The sequence below is a fragment of the Fukomys damarensis genome, unplaced genomic scaffold (genome assembly GCF_012274545.1).
Source record: "Fukomys damarensis isolate Sample0158 unplaced genomic scaffold, DMR_v1.0_HiC HiC_scaffold_19, whole genome shotgun sequence".
NCBI lineage: Eukaryota > Metazoa > Chordata > Mammalia > Rodentia > Bathyergidae > Fukomys > Fukomys damarensis.
In genome coordinates this window covers 25,037,072-25,057,129 of record NW_022900931.1, presented here as the reverse complement: position 1 = coordinate 25,057,129, position 20,058 = coordinate 25,037,072, and the positions used below count along the sequence as shown (strand labels likewise).

The window sequence follows — 20,058 nt, the reverse complement described above, 5'->3', positions numbered from 1 at the left end:
ACATAGGGATCTCTAACCTTTAATTCATTACTTAGATTATACTATCTCCTGAATTACTCTTGTTTTCTAAAAGCTTCAGGAAGGATGTTTCTGAGTCTGGGAAAATCCCCCTCTTGTCTTCACGATGCACTACAGTTGTGAGAAAGCACATTTCAGGTGGCCGGGAAACCCCGCACCTCACCACAACAACACACTATCCACTGTCTGGGTCTCTGGTGCATGAATTAAAGAGAACTGGCAGAGCAGGGCACACAGGAGGTAAAAAGGAAGGGGCGGAGACAGCCGGCCGGATATAAACGTTGAGATGCCTCAGAGAACCCAGAGACTGAGCAAGAGCTCCAAAGAAGACTACAGGCTGTTTCGCCTTGAAATTCACCAGGCAGTCTTAACAGTAGAGATGGATTCTGAAGACTGTCCTGTAACGGAGAGCAGTTCTTTGCATCAGGAGAAAGGGAAAAAGAGTAAGTCAAATCTTGATTTCTTATACCCTCATGATAGCTCTTTGTTACATATAATGCTGTTAGAGAACTAGCGTTTCAGGGAACTTGGTTAGATTCTATTTCAGTCCACATAAAAGAGTAACTGGGAATAGGTAAACACAGAATTTCTTCATCCGTGGGACCATAAATACTTGTGATGCGAGGATATTACAAGGGTGAATTTCAGAAAATCTTTAAAGATATTTTTCTTTGAATCAAATTATCATCCAACTTTTAGATTTAATAGCAAAACTCCCTGCCCTAGCCCATCTACCCCCTTATAAATCTACATCCACCGCTGCACACTCTGGGAAATGTTTCCTCTTTCTGTGGGAAATTCTGTTGTCCATTTAAGCAATCGCATTTTGTAGTTTTGTCTGCCTTCCATGTGCCTCGTCCCGTGTTGTTGGGGCAGAATCCCCCAGTTGCTGGAAATGGGCAAGATTTCAGACTTTCAGAAACCATTGTAAAAATACCTGAAAATTTACAGTGGCCGGTGGTAATTTACTTGGTGAATTTTTTTTTTGAAGTTCTCAAAAATGCAATCTTCTATTTTAATGGCTTTTTATGGAAATCTTTTTTCTTCTTTCTACTTTACTCTTCTAGTCACTGGCTTCAAATTCTACATAGCTGGTTATTTTTCTTCTTTTGTTTTTCATCCAAGTGTGATCATCTTATAAATGCTCCTCTTTTCTATTTGCTGTATCTATATATCTACTCTATTTCTATTACCAAAATTTTTCTTTGTTTATTTTTCTATCTTGTTTCTATAAGCTTTCTTGTTTTTTTTTATTTTATCTCTCTTTCACCCTAATGAATAAGATCTCCCAAAGTACTAGCACTTAGAAATTAAGAGTTTACTTGTAAGAAAGGACTACCCAGTTAACAAAGAGGTCCATTAGAAACAGCAGAGCCAAAACAAACTCCAGAGGGAGAAACTGGTTTTTGATCATTTATCTATTAGCTTGGTTTTAATGTAGAAAGTATCCTTTGATCAACCCAACTTTTGATCAACCCAACTTTTTTTGACCTTTGATCAACCCAACTTTTGTTTAAGAGCATAAATAAAATGTGAATAAAAAGTACAAGTCATGTAAATTTCTAGGCAACTGGGAGAGCCACAACTTTATGGCTCCATTAAGCTGCTGAAGAAAAGAAAATGCTAAATTTATTGAGTGTATAGAGAGCATGATTGAGAGAACATGATGTAGAAAAAAAAAACCTTTTTTTGTACTGTGTATCAAACTCAGGACCTTGTGCTTCTGAGCCAGGCATTGCCACTGAACTAAATCCCTGGCCTGATGTAGAAATTCTTAATGTTACCCATGGTCATCACAATTTTCTATTGGATATTTATTATTCCATGTACCTGTTTTGGTAGGATGAAGAATCATTGGGTATCATCCTTGGGTGACTCAATCAGTAACAAATAGGTGAATCTATTTTCAGTTTCTCCATTAACAGAGAGGACCTATCATCACAGCAGAAGTGTGCAGTGGGAGGAATGTTTTGTCACCTAGGTGACAAGACAAAATGGTTAACAGTAGCACTCACTAATGTAAATAAAGTGTCACATGAGAGTCGCCTCCATATCTTACATCTTGGGTGGACCAATGGGTGGTGCTAGCTCTGAGATCTGATAGTTACTTGGATCCTTGAGTGCTTGCTGAGCAGCCAGAGATATTAACAGCATTAAGTCCAAGCAGCATGATTGCCTCTCATGTGGTGAGAAGTGAAACTAAACAGATCTCTGAACTTGCTACCTGACCTGCCAAAGACTGCTTCTTATGAAAGTTGTCTATGGATGAAAAAAGGAAGATTTGCTTTGAGAAGTGGAGAGAAGTAGGGCTGGACAGGAGTAAACGAAAGACTTCACTTGCAAAATCTGGAAGCAGATATGTGAAGGGGAAAAGAACCCTTAGAAGAGGCAAAAGTTGATGTTGATAGTAGCTGCATGATAAATTACTCCAAAGAAAGCAACATTCCTTCGTGAAATTCACCTTTAGAGAAATGTTTTGAGTGGAAAAAATACATACATTTCAAGCAATATCTTGTAAAAACACCTTTTTAGTTGTGAAATGATCCACATTGAAAAACAGGATGTTTTTATATTTAGAGACTTTTTCTTTGTCAGTTATAATGTCAAGCAAGTACCCATTTTATATTTCAGTTTTTAAGAACACAATTAGTAATCGTAATAGGGAATTTGTGAACACACTAGGATATGCTTAGGGTGGTCCCCTCCCCGCCTTTTGTAAAATCTTGATATCTCATTCTTCAACAGCAGGGTCCAAATCTGAGCCACAAAATTCTTTACTCTTTTTTTTTCCAGTTATTTACTTTTATTCATTTACCAGTAGATGTCTACCTCTTCCAAATCCTTCCATAGAAATATTTCTCATTGGTTAAAGATAGTTTTGGTATTGTTTTATCATTATACAGAAGCATAAATAAAAAATTATCTTCTACTCAATATCTCTTCTATAATGGTGCTTTTTTCTCCACTATTATGACAACACTTGGAAAATTCAAATATTTCACATTTATGTGTAATTTTTAATTGGAATATATTTTATACACAGGAACATACAAACAATAGGTATACAATGTTACAAGTTACCATCATTGTGTAACCACAGTTGTGTGAACACTTGATTATTCCCTTCAGTTTAGGAAGCTCCACGGTGTCCTGTTCCTTTTGAATTAACCTCTCTCACACACAGAAATGCAGTCACTGTTCTCATTGTTATTGCTGTAGCTTCTTTGTCTGCACTTGAATCATCCTATTTCACGTTTGTATAACATTCAAGAGGACATGGAAAAACACATTACTTTTTGAAAATTTAAATGACTCATAATAATGCCGAACGCTCAGTCCTAAAAGACTTCCCAAACTCATCACCGTCTCCTTTTCAGATAATGCTGCCAGTCTCCATTTTGAAACACAGCACGAAGGGTCTCTTCAAGTTCCTATCCCATGTGCTGTCCTCATTGTGGTCTTCATTACCATGTTAATCATTGCTCTCATCGCCTTATCAGGTGAGTCTTCACTCCCTACATCTTCTCTCAACGCCTCCTAGCTGTAAGCCTTCATGCCCAGGTGAAATCAGTAGGTATTAGCCTGGTCCAGTTAATCGGGAATTTTAATCTTAATTATGTCATATACAATACATAGCCAAGTTCTTGAAGAAGACTAACTATAGTTCTGTGTTCCTTGAATGATTACTGTGATACTTTTAAGTGTTTAAGATTTATACATTACTGTAAGAGAAAATTAGAGAAGATATTTACATCTAGGAGGAACTGGGTTAATTTGGAATTTAAATGAAGAGATATTTAGCTAGAAAAATACACTTACCCTCCATTCGCCACAAGGACAAAAAATAATAGCTAAGCCATAAATTAATCCAAATAAAATAACTATTCTTTTATCTTTAATTGCAGAGCCACAGAATGGTGGTTTAGATTATTAAGTCTATAGCCAGAAACTAAAATCTCCCTAAGCGTGAGCAGTGAAATAATGGTAAAAACCTCATATCAACATGGGCACCAACATAAATGTGCTTCTTTTGCAAATAGGAAATTTTACAACTTTATGAAACATCCCCAGCTGTTGCTTTTTTTCTTTGAATTGGTTATCTGATAATTTGAATTATTTATCTGCTTACTCTCTCAGTCTAGTTTTATACCTACTCTATCTTCTCTCAGTCTAGTTTTATAACTACTCTATCTTCAAATTCTATGCCTCTGCAATTAGATTGAAAATTTTACTTGGAATTTACAATGCACATTACCTTTTCTAGTCCAAGGGCCTTTTTTTTTTCCATTTTATTGCCTGCTTTTGACATTAGGATAAAGATGCCTCTCATGCTAAGAGCCCATCCAGTCATGATTAGGCACAGGGAAAAATCAGGTAGTTGGTCATCTGCTTTCCCTCACTGTCCTCAGAATGGTCTTCTTTGGACTGCATCCTTCCTCACCTCTCCCAGCATAGCTTCTCTAGATCAAGTTTACAAGCTGAGTGTATCTGACTTCTTCTGCTACTAAGCAAACCACTTTCCTGTTCACAGTGGGCAAATACAACTGTCCAGGCCAGAATGAGTTCTCCCTGCCATCAGCCAGCCATGTGTCTCCGTGCCCAGATGCATGGGTTCTGTACCACAGGAAGTGCTACTTCTTTTCCACCACAACAAAGAGCTGGACCTCAGCTAAAAACTCTTGCTCTGAAAATGGTGCTACTCTTGCTGTCATTGATTCTGAAAAGGACATGGTAAGATACAAAACAAATTCATAATTTCATTTTATATAGTTAATCTATGGTTTCTAATTTATTCATTTTTAAGTGAAAGAAGTGTACCTATCTCATACACAGAAAAATTTAGCCACAGCTATATGATAAGTCTAAGGTAAAGATGAAATACTTCAATATAGTCTTTTAAATGGGATGCAATTGCTTGGCATCCAAGGCTGGAAATCTCAAAACACTGACCTCACACAGATGTAATAAGTGACCAGCTCAGTCTTCATGCCCCAGATTGCAACTTTTGAGAAACAACTTTATTAAATGCTTGCTCGGCCAGCTGTTTCATGTGAAACTTTATTTGTGCTTTCAGATCTTTCTAAAACGACATGTGGGTGGAGCTGAACACTGGATTGGGCTGAAAAATGGAACAGGTCAGACTTGGAAATGGACAAATGGTGAAGAATTTAATCACTGGTGAGTGTCGGGGATTCTTGTCATCTTTCTCAGGCTGGCTCTGCAGGAAAACCATCCTTCTTTTCTTGTTTCATTTTTACTTCTTCTTTCCCTTTTACTTCCTTCAAAGCTCTGTTCAACGTGAAGGCCAAGTGACCTCATCATGAGCACAGATCTCGCAATTTCTTTTGCTTATACTGCTTATAATTCTTTAAAGACACGTTTTAGTATACTATTTTCTCTATCATACAAAAAATTCCTATGGTATCCTTTTTCTCAGCAGTAGTTGTAATAGATTTGGCTTCAACGTACTCCCAGAATAGTTATGAAGATGACTGATGAGCCCATTCTTGGAAAAGGATTTCCTTTTTTTCTCCCTCAACTTTCGTCTGATCAGAGGATAATGAACAATATTTTCAGTTCCTTATTGTGAGTTTCTATGAACCTAAGGAAAACATAGCCCAGAATTAGAGATCTAATTCTATTTTCATTACCTGTGCTTAAATCACATTTTAAATTTTGAAGGACTTTTTATAAGCTTTGCATTGAGCTGAAAACCCAAAGTTGAATACATTTTTCACTCTCTTAATAATGTTATAACAAATACTGATACAGTATCAAGATTTAAGCTGAGCTCTCTAATAAAGGTATTCTTAATAAGTTTCAAATGGGCCCATAATCAGCAGGTGGACTGCAGGGGCTGTAAAACCCCTGAAACTATGCTCAAGTATGTGTGGTTGCTGAATGCATGACATTTCCAAAGCATTTCTTGAAAAATCTGTGAACTCAGAAGTGACCAAGGGTCATCTCCTTGGTGAAATGCCAACCGAGTGAACAGAACTCTTTGCTCTTAATTCTGCATAATTTTTCCAAATATTCCTGTCACTTCGTATCCACTTTCCCTACACATTAGATGCTGACTATTTTAGTGGCTGACTTAAGCAAAGGAGATGTCAATACGAATTGTACACTCATGGACCTGATTGGAAGTGATGAGCAGGAAATGATTCTGACTTTATTGTCTGCCAGGTTCAACCTCACAGGGACTGAGAGTTGCGCATTTCTGAACAGCAGGGAGGTGAGCAGTGCAGAATGTGGGCAGAGTTTGCACTGGGTCTGCAGCAGACCCTCCCGATGACGGGGAAGCATTTCCTTAGTCCACCAAGCTTCAGGGAAGCCCTTTCCACGGATGCTGCCCTGCAGTCAGACCTCTCTGTCAAGACTTGATGAGCAAGTTTTGTATTCCTTTGGAAACTTGTCTTCCAGACCGAACTGTGGGACCGAAAGGAGAGAAATTCCAGGAAGATCTGCTTTGTGATTTCTTTCTGCCATGAGCTGAAAATATCACAAATTAATGGATAACCATGTCCAAGAACGACTATGAAGTCTTTTGGGTGCACTTTATATTTTTTAAATACATAATAAAATAACTAGGTTTAAAGTTATTATTTATTATTGAATGACTACCACAAAACGAGTGTATATCAAGCATTTGCACTATGTGAAGGAGTTAAATAGTGGTAGTAAAAAGTGAATGTAGATAAATGGAAATTGACTGGTAACACAGACACTCATTTTAAAGGAAATCCTTATATTTCAGAAAGCGTTCAAAAGTGAACAAATGCTGTGGAACTAAGTTTTGTACTATTTCCTCTATTTGCAGAAATTTACCATGTAACTTTGTCATTTTTTTCCCAAAAAGAATAGTGTTGACCTTTTACTTTTTTAACTTCCTTAATTGCTGACAGGTCTTTTTCAGGGGTACATACTTCTTTGCCTTTAGTCTCTTCCTTTAATGTTTTTCAAAGAAGGGACAAAAGCAGAGACTAGGAAGAATATTTATAGAGCAGATAAGGATTGGAAAATGTGCAATATGTGGTATGAGAAATCTCTATCAAGATGACTTCTATATTGATCGGCTCTGCAATAATACCAGTCTTACCTGACAACAGGTCTGTGTCTGTCCCACCCACCTTGTCCCATGCAATACTCCATGTGAAGTATTTTCTATGTGCAATAAAGTTTGTTTGTATTCAGTACAGTTGTAAAGCTGCTTTTATGTATATGAAAAGAAAAGTAGAATCAACATAATGGTTTCCAAGAAGTACTCATTCAAAATGAAAAAATTACATGTCACTATTAGAAAGCAGAAAACAAAATACTATGACTTTTTTAAAATCCTGTCTAGACTGAAACTTTTGTTTTGTAACATGGTTTAATTACATTTCAACTTGTGTTCATGCTCATGAATCCTAAAACACTGTTTCTACTTTTCTGCATTCGGCAGAAGTTCAGGGATATTTGTTCCACATAACCAAGGTCCTGGGAACATCTTGCTCAGTCCTGAAATACTGTGTTTTAGTTATTTAGAAGAAATAAGTTACCAAATGGAAATAAGGCATTCACGATCTTCAATGATTATTTTAGTCAGAAAAAAAAATTTTGATAACTTTCAAAATTGTCTTAGAAGTGTATTTTGAACTATTTTCCTTTTCTGAAGGTTGGAAATGTATAATACTATATCTTTAAATTGTTACCACGACTATGATATACAGAAAAATGAGGGTCTAATATTCACCTTAGTAAGAAATGGTGTACAAGTGCCTTTAACTTTTGAGTTCCTCAGTTCCCATAGTTGCAAAGTGAATCAGGTGGCTTCCAAACTCTAATATTCTATTATTAACAACAACAATCTCCTCTTGAGTCATGCTGGAACTACTGTCTTGTGATTGGTGTGCTGTGGGATCTATAAATAAAAGTGTAGCTGCTAAGAGCCAGAAGATGAGAGCCTCGTAGGCTAAGTTTCATTTCTGCCACCCACTGACCAGATGTTAGATGTTTGAAATTTAGTTAAACTTAATTATAAGTTAAATTAGTCCATCAAAATGACCTTAAAACAGTACCTGGTTAAGTTTTACGTCATAGCCCTGGCTTGGACTCAGAGCCACCTCTGCTGCACGGTCTGGCCCATACTATGGGCCTCCTCTGGAGCCGTGAAGTTTCCAGCAGGCACCACTGATTGGCTCTGACACAGCTCCAGGAGGGTAGCCATGCAGGCACCCCTGAGCACTGTTGCCCCCCACCCCTGGCTATTAGATCCCCTGACTGAGCCAGTCCTTGGATGCACTCTGCAGAGGCTATAAAGGGTGGTGATTGATGTGATTATGTTCCTGATTGTATCGATAGGGACAAAGGATAGGGATTGATTTGATGAGTTGTTTTCTCAATTATGAAAATAAGAATGTCTATAAATCATTAGAGAATCAAAGACTGGGACACAATGATATCAGGAAGACTTAATGACCCAGAGATAGAATCAAGAGCAACCCAACAGCAAAAATAAAGATGAGAAAACACTTAAGCAAGGCATGAAAATGGATTTCCAGTCCACCAATGGCAAATAGTAGGGCAAAGGAGGATGAAAAATCAGATAGTGAACCTCCAGGACACTCAGAACTCACAGCACAGGAAGTAAAAAAACCTGATCAATCAAGCTCTAGAAAAATTCAAAACAGAAATTATTTCCCATATAACCATAGAGATGGTGAGCAAAATGAAAGACATGATTCAAGACTCCAGAACAGAAACTGACAAAAAAATAGATGAGCTTAGGAACATAATAGAAGCCATCAAGGCCCAGCATAAGAAAGAAATGGAAACAATGAATGCCCAACATAGGAAAGAAATGGAATCCATTAAACAGATTCAAACAGATATACAGGAGATTAAAAACTCTACTGAAAGCATACACAATAGAATAAAAGATTGAGAAGATACAATCTCAGATATAGAAGATAGGATAGCAGACAGTGACCATGAAAAGAGAGGTCTCTTAAAAACAGTAAGGGAGCATGAGAAATCAATCCAACAACTCCTAGATGATGCAAATAAGAATAACAGAAGACTGATAGGAATCCATGAAGTACCAGAAGAAAATGCAAATGACTTAAAAAAGCTGTTCAAAGAATTAATGACAGAAAACTTCCCAAACAGAGGGGAAGAATTAGACATACAGAATCAAACAGATACAGGAGATTAAAAACTCTACTGAAAGCATACACAATAGAATAAAAGATTGAGAAGATACAATCTCAGATATAGAAGATAGGATAGCAGACAGTGACCATGAAAAGAGAGGTCTCTTAAAAACAGTAAGGGAGCATGAGAAATCAATCCAACAACTCCTAGATGATGCAAATAAGAATAACAGAAGACTGATAGGAATCCATGAAGTACCAGAAGAAAATGCAAATGACTTAAAAAAGCTGTTCAAAGAATTAATGACAGAAAACTTCCCAAACAGAGGGGAAGAATTAGACATACAGATAAGCGAGGCATATAGGACACCAACTAGCCATGATCAAAAAATATCTGCACCTAGACATGTAATAATCAAGATCCAAGAAACCCAACAGAAGAACAAAATACTACAAGCAGTGAGAGAAAAGAAACAAAACACATGAAAAGGAAAGCCCATCAGAATCACAGCAGACTTTTCAATGCAAACCCACAGGTCAAGGAGAGCTTGGAGTGAGGTATTTCAAGTCCTAAAAGAAAACAACCTACAACCAAGACTAATGTATCCTGCAAAACTCTCTTTCAAAATGGACGGAGATATAAGATACTTCCATGACAAAGAAAGAACACTTGAGAAACTTCATGAATACTAACCCGGCACTACAAAGAATTTTAAACAATATCCTAGGAAAAGACAATGAAGATCACAACACCAGGAGGCCCAACAGAGCAAATCAAATAGGCAAGGCAAGAAACTAAAAGGAGAGGACAAAAACTTAAAGACGAGTCAACAAAAGGACAATAACATGACAATAATAAGTCAGTACATATCAGTTATAACTATCAATGTCAACGGCCTCAATTCACCAATCAAGAGAAATAGATTGGCAGAATGGATTAAGAAGCAAAATCCAACAATATGTTGTATACAAGAAACACACCTAGTGCAAAAAGAAGCCAATAGACTGAAAGTGAAAGGATGGAAAACAATTCTCCATGTGACAGGAGCCCAGAAAAAAGCAGGGGTAGCAATCTTATTCACAGACAAAGCACACTTCAAACCAAAACTGATTAAGAGAGACAAAGAAGGCCACTACATCCTTGTAAAGGGAACAATCCAAGAGGAAGAAATGACAATCATAAACATATATGCACCAAATATAAATGCTCCCAACTATATAAAAATATTAAGTAACATGAAAAACCAAATAACCACTAATACATTTGTAGTGGGGGCTCTGAATACCCCACTATCAAAAATAGACAGATTATCTAGGCAAAAAATCAACAATGAAATAGTAAAACTGAACCAAGCTTTTGAATGTAGGGACTTATTAGAAGTCTATAGGGTGTTCCACCCCACAAAATCAGAATATACATTCATTTCAGCTGCTCATGGGTCTTCAAGATAGATCATATACTAGCTCACGAAACAGGTTTGAATAAATGCAAAAGAATTGAAGTTATTCCCTGTATATCATCAGATCAGAGTGCAATAAAGCTGGCGATCAATAGCATAAGAAACCATAGGAACTTCACAAACACATGGAAATTGAACAACACTCTCCTGAACAATCAATGGGTCACAGAGAAAATTAAAGAAGAAATAAGATGGTTTTTACAAATAAACAAAAATACCAATACAACATACAAGAATCTATGGGACACAATGAAAGCAGTTCTACATGGAAAATTTATAGCACTGAATGCCCACATTAGGAAAACAGAGCAAGCTCAAATAAACAACCTAACGATGACTCTTAGACTTCTAGAAAAACAAGAGCAAGAAAAACCCAAAGCTCGAACAAGAGAGGAAATTATAAAGATTAGAGCAGAAATCAATGCAATGGAAACTAAGAAAATGATACAAAAAATAAATGAATCAAAGAGTTGGTTTTTTGAAAGAATAAATAAAATTGATAAACCCTTAGCAAACCTTATCAAAAGAAAGGAAAGAAAAGGCTCAGATCCATGCAATCAGGAATGAAAAAGGCGAAGTCACAACAGATCCCACAGAAATCCAGAGGACCATTAATTTACACTATGAGAACCTGTGCTGTAATAAAATGGAAAACACAGATGAAATGGACAGATTTCTAGATACTTATGAATTATCAAAGTTGAGCAAAGAAGATAAAAACATTTTAAAAACCCCAATCACAATCAGTGAAATTGAAAATGTAATTAAAAACTTACCAACAAAGAATAGCCCGGGCCCTGATGGATTCACTGCTGAATTTTATAAGACATTTAGAGAAGATCTACTACCATTAATCTTCAGACTTTTCAATGAAATTGAAAGAGAAGCAATACTTCCAAATTCATTCCTGGAAGCAAATATCACTTTGATTCCCAAACCTGGGAAAGATGTAACTAAAAAAGAGACCTAAGGGCCAATCTCCTTAATGAATATAGATGCAAAAATCCTCAATAAGATACTAGCAAACAGAATACAGAGGATCATCGAGAAGATCATACATCCTGATCGAGTCAGATTTATTCCAGGGATGCAAGGATGGTTCAACATACATAAATCAATAAATATAATACACTATATTAAGAAAGTCAAGGATGAGAACCACATGATCTTCTCGATAGATACAGAAAAAGCATTTGACAAAAGTCAACACCCATTCACGATAAAAAACTCTGCAAAAAATTGGAATAGATGGTCTATATCTCAACTTAATAAAGGCTATCTATGATAAACCAACAGCCAACATCATATTAAATGGCCAAAAACTGAAAACTTTCACGTTAAAATCAGGAACAAGACAAGGATGCCCACTGTCACCACTCCTCTTCGATATAGTTCTGGAAACATTAGCCATAGCAATTAGACAAGAGAAAGAAATTAAAGCAATAAAGATAGGAAAGGAAGAAGTTAAACTGTCATTATTTGCTGATGATATGATACTCTACATTGAAAACCCAAAAAACTCCACCAAAAGACTTCTAGACTTAATTGAAACTTTTAGCAGAGTAGCTGGATACAATGTCAACACCCCAAAATCAACAGCCTTCTTGTACACAAATAACAGACTCACTGAGAAAGAAATTAGGGAAACAATTCCTTTCACAATAACACCCAAAAAAATGAGGTATCTGGGAATCAACATAACAAAAGAAGCAAAAGACCTCTACACTGAAAACTACAGCACCCTGAAAAAAAGAGATTGAAGAGGATATAAGAAAATGGAAAGATGTCCCCTGTTCCTGGGTAGGAAGAATCAACATAGTGAAAATGGCCATACTACCAAAACTGCTATACAGATTCAATGCAATACCAATTGAAATCCCAACATTATACTTCACAGAACTAGAAAGAAGAATCCAAAAATTAAGTTGGAACCTTAAGAGACCTAGAATAGCAAAAGCCATCCTAGGCAACAGACACATGGCAGCGAGGATAACAACTCCCAATTTGAAACTATACTACAAAGCCACTGTGATAAAAACAGCATGGTACTGGCAAAGAAACAGACCTGAGGATCAGTGGAACAGATTGGAAGACACAAAAACAACTCCAGATGCACTCAGCTACCTCATCTTTGACAAAGGAGCTGACAGTCCCCACTGGAAGAAAGATAGGCTCTTTAATATATGGTGTTGGAAAAACTGGATCTCAACCTGCAAAAGATTAAAACTAGATCCTTATCTGTCACCATGCACTAAATTAAAATCCAAGTGGATTAAAAATCTAAATATTAAAACAGAAACAATAAACTTGCTGGAAGAAAAGTTAGGGAGAACTCTGGAAGACATTGGCATAGGAAAGACTTTATGAACAAATCCTCAATAGCACAGGAACTAGCAGAAAGAATCAATAACTGGGATCTCATCTTGTTAAAAAGCTTCTGCACTGCAAAAGAAAGCATCAGCAGAACTAAGAGACAACCTACAATGTGGGAAAAAAATTTTACCAGCTGCTCCTCAGACAAAGGACTATTATCTAAAATATATAAAGAACTCAAAACAACCAGCCCCCCCAAATATAAAGACCCAATTCTAAAATGGGCATCTGAAATGAACAGACATTTCTCAGACAAAGAAAAAAAACACAGCAAGTAAATATATGAAAAAGTGCTCCACATCACTCTGGTCATTCAAGAGATGCAGATGAAAACAACACAGAGATTTCACCTCCCCCCACAAAGAATGACGCTATCAAAAAATCACACAATAACAAATGTTATCACGGTTGTGGGGAAAAAGGAACCCTTCTCCATTGTTGGTGGAGTGCAGACTTGTTTAACCACTGTGGAAGTCAATATGGAGATACCTCAAAGAACCAGGATTAGAGGTTCCATTTGACCCAGCCATCCCTCTGTTGGGTATCTTTCCAAAAGAATTAAAGGAATCATACCATAGTGAAATATGCGCACCCATGTTTATAGCGGCACAGTTTGTAGTAGCTAAAACTTAGAAACAGCCCATCTGCCCATCAGTTGGAAACTGGATAAAGAAGATGTGGTTTTTCTATAAAATGGAATACTACTCAGCCATAAAGAATGAGAAAATAGATGCATTCATAGGTAAATGAGTACCTTAAGTGAAATAAATAAGTCACACATATGCAAATACCAAATAGTTTCTCTGGTGTGAAAAACTAAAATAGTATTCAAGATCCTAATGGGACAATTAGCAACGTGAAATAGGAAGAAAAGGACCAAAGGTGTAGGGACAGTGAGAAGGATAGGGAAAGGGGAACAAGGGAAAAGGAAAAAAATATGAGAAAATGTAAAAATGGAATTAAAGTGTATGGGGACAAGGGGAAAAAATGAGAACCAAGACCTGGCATGTAAAGGTACAAGATCCCAGTAATGAATGTAACTGTACTGTACACCTAGAATGCACCAATAAATTCAATTTAAAAGAAAAAAAATAGTGCCTGGTTAACTGAAAGTGTAAATAAGGTCAAAAGGCATAACAGATAATGTGAAATAGGAAGAAAAGGTGCAAAGGGGAGGGGGAAGGGGTAGGAAAAAGAAAGAAGGGAATGGAATTAATATGAGAAAAAGAAAAAATGGAAACAAAGTCTTTGTAGATAGGGAGGAGTAGAGGGGTTGAAGGGAGGGCGGGGGAATGGGGAAAAAATAAGAACCAAGATGGATTATGTAAAGGTGCAAATTTCCAATGATGAATGTCATTATACCTTAAATCTACCAATAAAATTAATTTTTAAAAAATACAGGACCGGGGATTTAGCTCAGTGGTTCCACTGCTTGCTTCGCAAGCGCAAGACCCGAGTTCGATTCCTGGTACCAAAAACAAAACAAAACAAAACAAAAAACCAGTGTGCCTGCTTCACAGGAAGCCCCAGTGGGTATTACACGTTCATGATGCTTATTTCAAAGGCAAACACTGTGTCATCAACTTTTACCATCGGCATAAAGTAACATTGTTTCATAAAATGTCTACTTCCACATAAGATACTTATGTTTTTTTAGGAACTTTAAAATAATTCATTTAATAAGTAATTATGAAGCACCTATTACTGGGGTGGGCCCTAGAGTTAGTATCTTGAGCATTTGGGGCATGAAAATTGGCCTTGCAGAATTTATGATCAACTTGTAAAACAAACGGTAAAATAATTACAATATGGTGTGATAAAGGGCAGAATTGGAGAAATGGAGGGTGCTACGAAGCTCATTGTAGATGCTCTACTCTGTTTGCCCCTGTAGGCAAGCTTGTGTCATTTTCAAAATGTTCAATCTGCAAGCTTCATTCACCTTAGATAACTACAATGATATGAGCTGAAAATAACGTCTGGGTCTCTGTGCTTTGTTTTGCTTCTCAGTGTAATTTCAATCTCTTCATCTGAAAAGAGAAATACTGTTCATTTCACATAATTATAGAGATACTATGAAATTATTTTAAAAGCATAAAATAAGGGCTGCAGATGTAGCTCAGGGGCGCTGCACCTGCCTGGCAAGCACGAGATCCTGAGTTCAACCCCCGGTACCAAAACAAAGGATAAAACACCCCTGAAAACAGTGGGTACTACAGTCAGCTTTTAATGATTCAAAACTTTATAATATCAATATAGAAATGATCTTTTTGAGCTTGTTCTCAACCTTTTAATTTTGAGCAGATGTCAACACATAAATATTTAACAAATTAGAATGTAAATGAATTCCTGGAGGAAAATACTGAGAAACATATGACCAGAAAGATTACTAATGACAATATAAATTTGTGTGATTTAACCTTTGGACAATACTTAACAAAAACTGGAAAATAATTCCCGCAGTCCTCTCTGAAGTGGTTATTTTGGGAGAAGGAGAAAAGACCTTACAGGAATAGTCCTTGGTCTATAAGACATAATCACACGAATATTTTATCAGAAAGATTTTTTGATAGTGTAAATTTAGAAGCCATTTCGCTGTCCAAAATTTTAGAGATGGTTAAATATGCGTGATTCTGCTATATGAGTAAATGCTACGCCAGAGTTTAAAAATAACAAAGAACATTTGTGTATTGAAGGAATAGTCAAGTGATATTTGCTGCCAATTAAAAATATACAGTAGCATTACATCCTGTTTAACAGTAAACATGTTTTATATTTATATATGCTGAAAAGAAGGTATTAAACACGTTTCCCTAAGGAGTTTATTTTTTTCTGCAATGAGATTATTTTATTCTTTATTTGCACAGAGATATAGGATTCTTAAAAGGGTATAATTCATTATTTAGGGTACAACTCTACTAGCAGCCACTTGTAAACACTGACAGTGACTTTGCTGTGAGAATTCTTCCCACAGGCAGGCTTCAAATTCCCTGGAAGTTGTAAAGTCCCGTGTAACCGCAAACTGCAGTGCCGTCTACTGGTCATTAAAACTATGGCACCTTGGTTTTAACACAAAACTACGCGAAAAAATTCTTGGTGACTCTTTAATAATAACGTACATTTAAAAACTAAGAGTAATTTTTTAGCGTTATCATCACAAAGTGTTAAAGATTTAAGGTGATGCATACGTTAATTGGCTTGATTTAGTCACTTTACATTGTATACATGCAGTATGACATTATATTGTAGTCCAGAAATATATACAACTATACTTTGTCAATTTCTAATAAAATATTCAAAAAGGTATCAGCATTATTTTTATACTTAAGTGGCCTGTGTGTGATTTTTTTTTCATTTCAATAGTGCCCCCTTGTGGCAGTCATCAACTCTCAACAATACCTTTTATATTTTTCTAGTTTCAAAGGAAATTGCTATAACCTTAAAAAATTTATTCTGATAATAGTTCTCTTTATTCATGTTGCTAAATACTTTTACCGGATGTGGCACACGCCTGCAATCCAAGAATTCCAGAGATTGAGACAGGAAGACGTCTGTGAGTTTGAGGTCAGCCTGGACTAAAGGAAGCAACCACTTATTCAGTAAGACAGATTTTGTTTTTAACTCAAACTCTCTGATTTTTTTCTATTTTGTGTCATTTTTATTTTTCATTTATTAGATACATTGGCGAATTGGGTTTTTTCTCCTTTCTTTCCCTCTTTTAGTTTTTTCTTTTCTTTTCTCTTTTTCCCTTTCAACTTTTTCCTCTCTGACTCTCTGCTTACTTTTTTCTTCTTTTTCTTGTTCATTCTTTCATGTGAATGTTATGTCACTATTATTTTCTTTTTATGCCTATCTCTCTTTTCTTTCCTCCCCTGAGCCTATTGATTAATTTTTTTAAATTTTGATTTTTTTTTCATTCTCTGGTTCCCCATCCCCTATACCTTTACTATTATGACTAAGTTTTATGAAACTTTAGATAGCTAGTCAACTTTATGCTATTATGGTTGAATACTGTTCTACTCTTAGGGTAAAATTGTTTCATTTAGTAAGATATTTGCTGTAGGTTGATAGTAGCTCAATATTTGGTTTTTTATGGTCACAGGTAGTGTATTAATGGTGTTTAGGGTTTGTATTTGAAGCTATAAAAATGCTGATTTTACTACTATAGCCAAGTTGACATAGCTATTGCTATTAATTGATTTTCTTAGGATGCCAATATTTGGATTACCTTGGGATCATTGAGAATATGGAGGCTCATTCCTGGAAAATGGGGGGCTGTATCCTCTCATCTGAAGGAAGTGGAGGTGTTTGGATCCTGGGACAGAGGCAGAGGCCAGTAGCTCCCAGGGAACACCAATGCAAAGGAGACATTAACTAAAGAAGTATTAATATTAGAAACAGATTTCCACTTAAATCAACCCACAAGCCTCAACACAAAAATACAAGCAAAAAAAAAAAAATACAAAAACGAAAAGACAAGCAAACAAAATAGCTCCCAAATCTCCCAATTCCCTAAAGAGGATCCATGGGACATCAAAAGAGAGGAAACCAAAAAGCACACACCTGAATTATTAAAAATGCTACCAAAGGAGATGAGAAAACACATCAATGAGGCATTTGCAAGCTCACAGACGATACAAGTAAAAAGATATATAGGACCAAATGAAATTATCAGAGAGTCTACAGAACACATTAACGAAGATAGAAATATGCAAAACATACGTGCTCAGAGTAGAAAATAGAGACCATAAAAAGGCTCCAAATAGAAACTGAGGAGATGAAAACTTCTAATAAAAGGATGTACGGCAGAGATGACCAATGACAGTGTCAAAACCAAAAGACTGGGCTGTTGTTGATGACCAGTTGATGGGCGTAATGGGCGATACCTTAAAAATGAAAAGAGAACATGAAAACTGGATCCAACAGCTCCTAGGTGGTGCGAAGAGGCTACACTAAGCATAATCAGAATTGGTAAAAAGTAAGAAGACAGCACAAATGGAATAAAAAACTGCTTACTAAAATAATAGCAGAAAACAAAACAAAAACAAATTCCTCATGATGAATGTGACCATTTTGTACTGCAAACATGTATTACTAAAAATAAATCAACACTTTATATAACCTACTCATTTCACTCACATTCATTCCCCAAATACAAACACTATCTTAACTTTTGGCACCATAAATTACTTTTGCCTGTTCTTGATCTTTATGAAAAAGGAATAATATGCTATGTTTTAAATCTGAATGCATTATAGGAAAAACAAATATCCCACTGCACGGTAAAGTATAACTGTACTTCTTTAAATTTTCAAGAAAATGTTCTTATATAATGTTCTGTTCCAGAAATGTAACCGTTTGAGCTGCAGTGTTCCTGCCCAATGTATCAAAATGTTCTGTAACTAAGCTGCAGGATGTTCCTACCAGAAATGTCAAGAATGTTCTGTTAACTCCACCCCTCCACTTCTGTGAGCATGCTCGTCCGAGGTGTGTTTCAGGAATATTCTGTAGCTCCACCCCTCCACTCCTGTGAGCAGCTTGCCCAGCACATGGGCCCACCCCCTACCGCACAGATCCTAGATAAACCAGCTTCCATATCTACTTGGCTCTCGGAATTCAGAGTGGATAAGCTCCTCTGAGCCAGCCAGCAGTAAAGGTTCACTTCCCAGCTTGTCCAGAAACTTTCAGATTCTCCAGTCTTCACATTGCTGCAGCTGTAGCCCTTGAGCTGAAGCGCTTGGCTGTAACAGAGCTGTTCCACTTCGTCACAGCTGTCTAGTTCAGTCCACTGTTGCAGATTTGCTTAGAAATTCCATGACCCAATATGCGGTCCTTCCTAGAGAGCGTTCCACATGTGTGTAAAGAGAATGTATATCCTGACGTTGCAGGCTGGATTACCACTGTGTGCACCTGTCAGGTCCAGTTCTCCAGCAGAGTTGCTTATTTCCTTATTGATCTTCTGTCTGGTACTTTTGACAAGTATAGAATGTGGAGTATTGAAATATTTTATGATTATTGGATTACTTTTTCCCTTCGATTCTTTTAAGGATATTTCATGTATTTAGGAGCTCATTGGTTGTGTGCATAAATATTTACAGTTGTCAGGTGGGCTTTGTGAACTGATCTTTTCCTTACCTCATATCTTTTGCTGTTGGCTGTCTTCATGCACTTTGTTTGGTATGAACATAAACTTTCCTTCTCTGTTTTTGTTGCTGTTTGCATGGAATGTTTTTCTAACCTTGCACTTTTAGGCCATGTGCATCCCTAGACAAAAGTAAATCTCTTCCAGATAGCACATTTTTGGATCTTGCTTTTTGTTATTCAGCCAATCTGTCTTATAAATGAGAAGTTTAATGTACTCACTTTTAAAGTAATTTTTCAAAGAGAAGGACTTACTTAATCATTGTGCTGTTTCCTGTGTGCTGGGGGAATTTTATCTTTCATTTCTTCTCTCATTATAGTATTTTATGTTTTGTTGATGCTTTGTAACAATGCGTTTGGACTCTCTTCTCATTTCCACTTGTCTATATTTTATAAGGACTTATTTAAAGTAACATTGTCATTACATAAAACATCTTAAAGTTATTTACTCTGCTGATAATGACTTAATTTCTGTCACACACAAATCCTTTACAGCCATACTCCTCTGATACTTGGTGTTATTTATGTCATTAATTATATCTTCATGCACTGTACACACAGTAATATAAAATTATACTTATTTGGGAAGCTTGGTCAATTAAAATGTTTTCTCTGAAATTATAGTAATGTGGGCTATTACATTTATGTATTTAATTTCACTAAATCTTATTTGTTTGTACAGGTTTGTTTTGCTGTCTTCTATCTATTCTTTTGGAATTCAAAGATTCCCTTTGCTAGTTATTTAGCTCTTGTAGAGCAGCTCTAGTGGTAATGACCTTGTCAGCTTTTGTATATCTTGGAATGTTTTAATTTCTGAAGAATTGTTTTGGTCGATAGAATATTCCTAGTTGACATTAACTGCTTTTTAGTATTTTAAATGCATCTGCCATATTAACCCATTTCCTGTTGTTATGAAATACCTGAAACTGGGTAAT

General features: G+C 36.3%; 1 protein-coding gene across 1 annotated transcript; it reads left to right on the top strand.

Moving 5' to 3' along the window:
* Positions 1–352: 352 nt before the first annotated feature.
* On the top strand, positions 353–6,773 carry Cd69 (CD69 molecule). Its single transcript, XM_010607792.3, has 5 exons — positions 353–461; positions 3,396–3,518; positions 4,550–4,749; positions 5,093–5,196; positions 6,205–6,773. The coding sequence occupies exons 1-5, from the start codon at positions 398–400 to the stop codon at positions 6,311–6,313; spliced, it is 600 nt and encodes a 199-aa protein (XP_010606094.1). The 5' UTR covers positions 353–397; the 3' UTR covers positions 6,314–6,773.
* The last annotated feature ends 13,285 nt before the right edge of the window (positions 6,774–20,058 follow it).